A 9,616-nucleotide genomic window follows, 5' to 3' on the forward strand; every position below is an offset into this window, starting at 1 on the left:
TTATTAATTAATAATTATTATTTAACAACAATAATGTTTTAGTATTTATTTTTGTCATTTATTGTTTTTATTATTTATTATAAATGAAATGAATCGTGATGAGAGCTGCAGGTGTGTGTGTGTGTGTGTGTGTGTGCAGCTTCAGCTTGGAGTCGTCTGGACGAGGATCTGGTGAACGAGGTTCTGGAGGACATTCCCCGACACGAGGAGGATTATCTGGATCTGACGCTGGACGAGGAGAAGGAGCTGCTGCTGCAGATCAGATGCAGTCTGGAGAAGCAGAGCTCTTCACCTCCAGATTGCTCGTGAATCACTTCCAGAAAATATATGTGATGCCCTTTTATTTCTTTCAGATAACCGAGAATCAAAAAAAGAAAATAACCTTAGATTTCTACAATAATTTGAGTCATATTTGAAGCTTGATTGATGACGTCAAAGAACGATCGCTTTATCTTTATTAGAAGATTCGTTGAAGGGAGCATGTTTGATGGTAATTCTACACTAATTTCATGATCAGTTCAGTTTAAGTGCTTGCAGTTCTGACTCTTATGTTCCGGTTTATAATGTTCATCTTCTGAAGATGTTTGTCGAATGCAATAAAGATTCTCTCGTTGTGATTATAAACTGCATGTTGTGCAGTAGCTCATTTTTTATGCTCGCTACACTTTTTTTCGGGGTGTGATTAAGAAAAATGATTATTGGAATATTTTTTACTAGAAAAAAAAAGTTAGTTTTTCTGCTGCTTTTCACGTTTAATTCAGTGTGTTGCTGTTTCTTTGTAATCATTGGTGAAATTAACTAGTAATTACTGAGTGAAAATCGTCAAAGTAACTACGCCGATTTTTTCAGTGTTATTAGTTTTCAAATATATTATAATGTACAAAATGAAATATTTAATATTTCTAAAACAGATTTCTTCTGCTCACCAGGGCTGCACTTATTTAATCAAAAATAGAGTAAAAATGTGAAATATTATAATCTAAAACAGCTGTTTTCTATGTGAATATCTGTTAAACTGTCATTTATTTCTGTATTTTCAGCATCATTACTCCAGTCTTCAGTGTCACATGATCTTCAGAAATCATTCTAATATGCTGATTTGCTGCTCAAGATACATTTCTGATTATTATCAATGTTGAAAACAGAATATTTTTGTGGAAACTGATACATTTTATTTTTCAGGATTCACAGATGAACAGAAAGTTCAGAAGAACAGCATTTATTTGAAATAGAAATCTACTGTAACATTATACATGTCTTTACTGTCACTTTTGATCAATTTAATGTGTCCCTGATTTATAAAAAAAAAAAAATTTCAATAATTACAAAAAATTACTGAACCCAAACTTTTATGCAGGCATGTGTATGTAAATTTTAGCCTAACTACGCAGTCGTTCTGGAGTCAGAGACAGACACAGAGACTCTTGTGTGATAAAATACCATCTTGACTGTGGTTTAGAGTTTATTTTACATGTTGAGAGAGAAACAGGGTCCCGGTGAAGATGCTGGAGGGTTTAGAAGTAGTTGACGATCCTCCGGATGGACTGGATGTTGGGGTTCTGCGCCTGCCACTCGTTATGACTGCAGTAATTACCTCGCTCCACGATGTACATGCGGCCGCGGAAGCTCGGCTCTTCATACATCACCCACCTGAAGATTAGACCAGATTAAACCAGACCGAAACTAATCCAAAAAACATTTTTCAGTCATTGAAATAAAGCTGAAATAAATGTAAAATATTAGATGAAAAAATAAAAATCAGAAATGTTGTCTTGGCAATGAACTAAAATAAAATTAAGTGCTTAAAAAAACAAACAGAAATATCAAAAGACTTAAAAATGACAAAAGCACATAACATTGTTAACTAAAAGATAGGTAATTGAAATAAAGCAGAAAAAATTAAATATAATGTTTAAGTTGAAGTACTAAAATGACAAATTAAAAAAAAATAATAATTTAAAGCTAAATAGAAATATAAAAAAAATGTCAAAAGATAAAAGCATATAACTAACTACTGTTAACTAGAAAAAGTAATTGAAATACAGCTGTAATAGAAATAAAATAAATATTAGATGAAAAACTTCAACTTCAAAAACTTAAACGAAACTACAACAGACTAATAGAGATGACAATGTCAAAATAAACTAAAACTAATTTAAAAATAAATATATATATATATATATATAAACATTTTTCAGTAATTGAAATAAAGCTGAAATAAAATTTAAAAAATGTAAAATAGATGAAATCAAAATCAGAAATGCTGTCTTGGCAATGAACTAAAATAAAATTAAGTGCTTAAAAGAAACTAAAACTAAAAAAATGTAAGCTAAATAGAAATGTCAAAAGAAACTAAATAAAAATGACAAACGCACATAACATTTTTAACTAAAACTAAAAAAAAAAGGTAATTGAAATAAAGCAGAAAAAATAAAATAAAATATAATGTTTAAGTTGAAGTACTAAAATTAAAAAGAATTAAAGCTAAATAGAAATATATATAAAAAGACAAAAGCACATAACATTGTTAACTTTGTTTAAGTTGAAGTACTAAAATGACTAAAAATGACTAAAGCTAAATAAAAAAGACAAAAGCATATAACATTAACTACTGTTAACTAAAACAAGTAATTGAAATACAGCTGAAATAAAAATAAAATATAAATATTAGATGAAAAACTTAAACTCCAAAAATTAGAAATGTTGCTTTGGCAACTAACTGAAATAAACAAAGCTAAATAGAAAGACTACAACAGACTAATAGAGATGGCAATGTCAAATAAGCAAACTAATAAAAATAGTCAAACTGAGATGTAATGAAGTGAGAGCTGATATGAGACGCGTGTGCAGCGAGTGACCTCACGCTCCGTCTCCGAACACTCGCACTGAGTTGATGCAGTTAGTGTTGAACCCGCGGCTCTGAAGGAAGGGACAGTCGTCACACAGATCCATGCACTGCCCCGTGTAGTTACAGCCCTCGAACAGCTGCATGCGGTACTGCTCGCCGTGCTGGACACACACACACACAACACTTCTAACATATGCTATTCTAAAATACAGCAGCTACCACATCCCATAATGCAATGCTCTCTAATTAACACGGTATTATACTTAACTAAAAATAAAACTATTAAAAAAAATGGTTACCTAAAATAAAATGTGAACTGAAATAGAATAAAATTATTTTTTGTCAGCTAGTTTTCCATTTCTGTTTAATTTAACGTGACGTACTAAAAACTAAAAAACTAAAACTGAAATGTGAAAAAAAAAACTACTAAAATGAAAAATATAAAAAATAAAAACTAATTTAGAATTGACATACTAAAAAAAAAAAAAAACTGAAATAAAAAAAATAAAAACTGATAAAAAACCTACTAAAATGAAAAAGATAAAAAATAAAAACTAATTTAAAATTGACATACTAAACCACCTTCCCTAAAATAAAATGTGAACTGAAATAGAATAAAATTACTTTTTGTCAGCTAATTTTCCATTTTTGTTTAGTTTAACGTGACGTACTAAAAAATAATAAAATAAAACTGAAAAAATAAAAACACTGATAAAAAAACTACTAAACTACTAAAATGAAAAATATAAAAAATAAAAACTAATTTAGAATTGACATACTAAAAAATAAAAAAATAAAACTGAAATAAAAAAACATAAAAAACTACTAAAATGACAAAAAAAACTAAAATGAAAGATATAAAAATAAAAACTAATTTAAAATATTTACAAAAAACTATAATATTATTTCAGTGCTACTTAATGTTCCATGGTGATAAATGTAACGATGTTTATCACTGAATAATGTATAATTTATAATGTATTTAAAAATAGTAAAGGTTTTAAAAACGTAAAATAGTATATATATATATATATATAAAGCATAGCTGTTTTAATGCATGACCTCATAAATGTCACATGTACACTTTAAAAATATATTGTTGGAAGTTGTAAATAAAATCAAGTTTGTTGGAAAATGTTTTACAAGAAAATAGCCTACAATTTCAACTTTTCTACTTCAATATTTGAGCTTAAATTCAACGTGTAGCGAAAATAACTGAAATAAAATAAAATAACTTTTTGACAGCTAGTTTTCCATTTTTTAGTTTAACGACGTACTAAAAACAAATGTAAACTAAAACTGAAATAAAACAATAAATAAACACTGATCAAAAAAAATACTAAAATAAATAAAAATGAAAATGGAAAATCTAAAAATAAAAACTGATATTTACAAATATTTACAAATACTATAATAATATCTTGACGTTAAAATAACCGTGCAACTTATATTTTTCATGGTGATAAATGCAACGAGGTCATGTGGCCTCGATGTTTATCACAAATGTATAATGCATTTATAATAAATAGTAAAGGTTTTAAAAAATGAAAATAGCATAAATATAAATCATAGCTGTTTTAATGCATGGGCTCTTTAAAAAATATTTTTCGAAGTTGTAAACAAAACCCAAATATGTTTTACAAGAAAAAATAGCCTACAATTTCAGCTTTTCCACTTCAAACGTTAAGCTTCAATTCAACGTGTAATGTGAAATGTACTCGTGAGTAGGCTAAAGGTGATATTTTCAGTGGGTTGGTTTGTGAAGCTTGTGGAGCTCTCTCTCACCATCCTGATTGGTCTGCAGGAGCCCATGTGATCGTTGTGTGAGTTCCAGCGCGGGAACTCGGGATACTCTCCGCGCTCCAGGCTCCAGGATGAACTGCTGGCCCTTGAAGTCGGGATGATCGAAGCAGATCCAGGCGCCGCTCTCCACGCGGATGGAGTTCACTCGGTTCATGAAGCCGCGGTCCTGGAAGTTATCACAGTCACCGTAGACCTCCAGCCGGCGGCCGGTGAAGCAGCGGCCCTCGTAAAACACGATCTGAGGAGCAGAGCTCAGTCAAATCATCAGAGAGCATCACAACAGGCTTCTTCTGATGGCCTTGCAATCCAAGATCTTCATGTTAAGAGTCGAAGAATAATTGCATTTCTTCAATATCAAACTGAAAGTGTCATATAAATGTGAGAAACTCTCCAAGCCAAGGTTGATGTATTAAAACTAATACATAAGCAGGAGCGCAGGAGCGGGGTCAGACTTGCTTTCAGTCCAAAACCCTCTGAAGACCAGTTTCTTTAACTGTGAGTGTCATATAAAAATGACAGGAACTCTCCAAGCCAAGGTTATACTGTTACTTTAAACTAAAATCATTAAAATCATTACTTGAAATTAAATAAACATTAACTGGAAAAAAAAAAACATTTTTTTTATATATATATATATATATATATATATATAACAAAAAAAAAGTCCAAAGGCAACATTTCTCTTATATTAAATATAACTAAATTATCTAAAGCTAATAAATAAAAATGAGTAAGACTATATAAGACTAGATATATAAAAAAATTACAACTACAACTTTAAGTACCAAGGTAAACTAAATACATAGATAGATAAATAAATACTAATTATAGACTAAAACTAATGCATCAAAAATTATAAAATTATATAGACATTTTTTAAAGAAATTACTAACATTTGAACTAAAATGTCAATGTCATGTAAAAATTGTTAACTAAAACTAAAACTAAAGGAAATATTTTCATTACTGGGAATAAAATAAACATTAACTGAAATAAATAAGATATTTAAAAAACTCAGAAAATGTAAAATAAAACTAAATAAACTGGAACTAATAAATAAAAACTATATAGATATTAACAAATAATAAAAATTACAAAAAAATCTAAACAAAAGTACTTAAACTTTAAGTAATATTAAAACGAAAACAGAAAATATAAAAATACAATCTAATTCAAAATATTCAAAATAAAAATAAAACTAATAAATAAAAACTATATAGACATTAAAAATAATAAAACATTACAAGAATAATCAAAACAAAAGTACGTAAACTTTAATATTAAAATGAAAACAGAAAATAAAAATAAAATCGAATTAAAAATATTAAAAATAAAACTAAATAAACTAAAACTAGTAAAAATGAATAAAATCTAAATGGACATTAAAAAAATACAAATGACAAAAAAAATCTAAACAAAAGTACTTAAACTTTAACTAATATTAAAATGGAAACAGAAAATATACAAATAAAATCTAATTCAAAATATTAGCTGATGTCAAACTATAAATGTCATGTAAAAATAATGAGAGAAACTCTCCAAGCCAGAGTTATTACTGTTAACTAAAATATTTCAGCTAGTTGCCAAGGCAACATTTCTCATTCTGGTTTAGTTTAAACTGAAGTATTAAATTAAACAAAATAAATAAATAAAACGAACAAATCTAAACAGACATTAAAAATAACAAAAACTAATAAAAATACCAAAAAAAAAAAATCCAATTCTAAATATTAACAAAAAATAATAATATGTCGATGATGCTAAAATAGCAGCGCACGCATGAAGGGGCCTGAACCCTGACAGAAGCAGAGCACACGCTCCGGGAGAGGGGTCTGGTGTGGCTTCTGGACTCTAGGAGCTCTTACCTTTCCCGAATACTGCGACATTTTCCTCTGGATCGTGTCCAAACTCACCCACACGCAAGAAAGTGTGAGCGGGCCAATATATACGAGCTCACGAGAGCCGCTCCACAATGAAGAGCTGTAGCTTCTGCTGACGGGACGCTTTCCTCGTCTGCTGATTCAGCAATACTTTCTGCTTCGCTTGACACCAGCGGATTCTTCTTTCATTTCTGAGGGTTTGAAGCAAGACCCGAGGATTCATGACGAGAATCTGGAGACAAATCTTCAAATCAGTTCTGAACGGAGTCAAAAAATGAATCAATTCTTCAGAACACTGGCAGACACTTCACTCTTATTCTGATTTAATTGATATACTAGTATACTAAATATGATCATATTTTGAATTAAGATTTATTTTATGTTTTCCATTTGCATTTTGAGTTAGTTTTAGTCATTTTGTGAGTTTTGTCATTTTATTAGTTTTATTTTAATATTTCTATTTTTTTTCAGTAAAAAAAAAAAACAAAATCAGGAAATCATCTGAATGTTTGTAGCTGAAATAAAATGTTTTGTTTTTCATTTCATGTAATGTTTTTTGTTTTTTTGTTGACAATATTTAGAATTTTGTTTTTTTTATATTTTCAATTTGTATTTTAATAAATAATAAAAAAATCATTTTGTTTTTGTAATTTTTACTAGTTTTTATTATACTTTTTTGTAATTTTTATGTTTTATTTTTTTAAATACCTGTATAGTTGTTATTAATCTTTTATATAAAAAGCTAAAAAAGCTATTTTATTTTATTTCAAGTATTTTTGTGTTTAAGTTAATAATATTTTGAAATGTTCCATTTGTATTTTAATGAATACATGTAATCAATAAATAAATACATGTAATTTTTGTAATTTTTACTAGTTTTTATTATAATTTGTTTGTCATTTTTATAAGTTTTCTTTTTTAAATTTATATAGTTTTTATTAATCTTTATTCCAGATGTTTCAAATTCGTTTGAATTTTTAGTTAATTTTTTTGTTGTAATTTCTGTTTTATGTCTATATAGTTTTTATACATTTTTATTTACATTTTAATTGTAGGTATTTAAGGTAATCAACTCAAACTAAATGAAAATGAGAGATGTTGCAGCTGAAATAAAATAAGTATAATAAAACAAGTTTTTAGTTTAATTCAACAACAATAACTCAACCACACAGACTACGAAAAGAGCTTTTATTGAGCATAAACTGCTGTTATTGCTTCACTTTCTCACTCACTCGTGACACGTTTATGAATCAGTGGATCGAAACTAACTTCTGCTCAATTCACTGTAAATAAATACATATTTTAAGCATCTTTTGAAATGCTGATCTGATCAAATTGATTCGTTTTATTTGATCAAATCCCAGAATTCATCAATAATCCACTGATACTTACTGATCTCTGTGCGGTTTCCCTCCAAACTGATGTCACTTCCTGCAGGATGATGTTATTCAGGAAGTGGCTTCTCTTAGTTCAAGGGATTTTATAAAAGACAATACTCACCAGAAAACATGTTTAGAAAATGAAGAAAAATATTTTAATATCATATAAATATATTTTAAATAGATTTCTTAAAAAACATTCATATTTGAGTTTCTTCAGAGGTCTGAGTGGACTGAATGAGTTCATATAAACACACCGAGCTGCTGATTTCTTTTTCTGACAGAAATCAACGAAATCAAGTCAAAAGGTTAAGCTTTTTATGGAACTGACACCAAAAATGAACTAAAAAAAATAATAAAAAATTACAAAACCAAAAATTGTATTCCCTCCAATCACTTCAAATTTTTTTTTTTTTTTTACATTTTATTCATCAATCTTCATCCATTTAATATTTACATTCAACTGATATTTTTGTTTACCTCATCAAAACGTCATCATAGTAATGCCAAAAATTCTAATATATATATATATATCATGTTAAAATAAAAATTGAATGTTTTTTTGTTTTATTAATATTTTTAATTAGCTTTTATTTTTTATATTTTTCATTTGGATTTTAATTTTAATGTTTTTGTTGTGTTTTGCCATTTTTATTTGTTTTTTTAAATGTCTGTTTTTATTCATTTTATTTCAGTTTTAGGTATGGAAATCAACTTGAACTAAATGAAAATGAGAAATGTTGTAGCTGAAATAAATTGTTTTTGTTTTCGTTAATATTAAATTACTTTTTATTTTATATTTTCTATCTGAATTTTGAATTTAAAAAATATTTCTATACAGTTTTAATTTTTATTTCAATTTTAGTTTCAGATGTTTAAGGAAATCAAATGACCAAATCATCAAAATGTCATCACTATAATGTAAAAATTATACATTAAAAGCAATATATGTTTTTTTTCTTATTATTTATACATTTGTCATGCTCAACATTTCACCTCACCAAAATCTCATTATTTTAATTATACTTTATTTAAATTAAGCATAAGAAATGTATATGATATTTTCTGGCATGAAAAAAAAAATCTCTTTGTGTGTTCAAATATTAATGATTAATAAAACAAGAAGACGTTTGTGTCAGTGTATGTGTCTAGTGTTAATAATTGTGTAAATCACAGCAAGCGACTCGAGAGATAGTGAAACAAAACGCTGCGTTTAATGATTACAATCAAAAAAGTCCAACAACATTCACTACTGAATGAATGCTGCCCACTTTATTGGCCATAATTACGTTTACAAACTCCAGAGGGTTCGGGGAACAGAGAGATGAGCGGTAGAGAAGAGCGAGTGTGTTATTCAGGAACGTCACGGACAGATTCCGTCTCACAAAGCAATAAATAAAAGAAAAATATCACACAACTAAAAACTGCAAAGTCAAATGAAGTATAAAAAAGGTTTAAAAGAAAAAGCCGACATGTCTATGGAAACTTCAAGTAGAGGGATTGGTGTCCCAGTGTCCAGTGCTGCAGGAGGGGCTGGAAACAGACTTTTCTAGCAAACATCTCAAGTTAAACGTCCTGAACCCTGTTCGAACCCATTAATCCTAGAACCAGACCAGAAAACACAAGCCAAGCCCAAACTCCAGCCTCAAACAAACATGCTTGCTAGAAAAGTTTGTGCTGGTTCTCGGGTGGGCGGGGCAGACTGT

General features: G+C 28.5%; 2 protein-coding genes across 2 annotated transcripts in view; one reads left to right on the plus strand and one right to left on the minus strand.

The window, feature by feature from the left end:
* LOC107653883 (NEDD8 ultimate buster 1) overlaps positions 1 to 644 on the plus strand; it is a 13,010-nt gene extending 12,366 nt beyond the window's left edge. Inside the window, exon 14 of the mRNA XM_016440752.1 lies at positions 140 to 644. Within this exon, the coding sequence (XP_016296238.1) occupies positions 140 to 309 (170 nt within the window). The 3' untranslated portion in view covers positions 310 to 644. The remainder of the gene's footprint in view (positions 1 to 139) is intronic.
* A 783-nt stretch (positions 645 to 1,427) lies between these two features.
* On the minus strand, positions 1,428 to 6,610 carry LOC107653877 (gamma-crystallin N-B-like). Its single transcript, XM_016440747.1, is given in 5 exon segments — positions 1,428 to 1,650; positions 2,864 to 3,009; positions 4,634 to 4,714; positions 4,716 to 4,889; positions 6,517 to 6,610. Coding segments are annotated over 5 exon segments (558 nt in total). The 5' UTR covers positions 6,538 to 6,610; the 3' UTR covers positions 1,428 to 1,514.
* Between the last annotated feature and the right edge of the window lie 3,006 nt (positions 6,611 to 9,616).

The sequence above is a fragment of the Sinocyclocheilus anshuiensis genome, unplaced genomic scaffold (genome assembly GCF_001515605.1).
Source record: "Sinocyclocheilus anshuiensis isolate Anshui unplaced genomic scaffold, SAMN03320099.WGS_v1.1 scaffold1994, whole genome shotgun sequence".
In the NCBI taxonomy this organism is placed as follows: Eukaryota; Metazoa; Chordata; class Actinopteri; order Cypriniformes; family Cyprinidae; genus Sinocyclocheilus; species Sinocyclocheilus anshuiensis.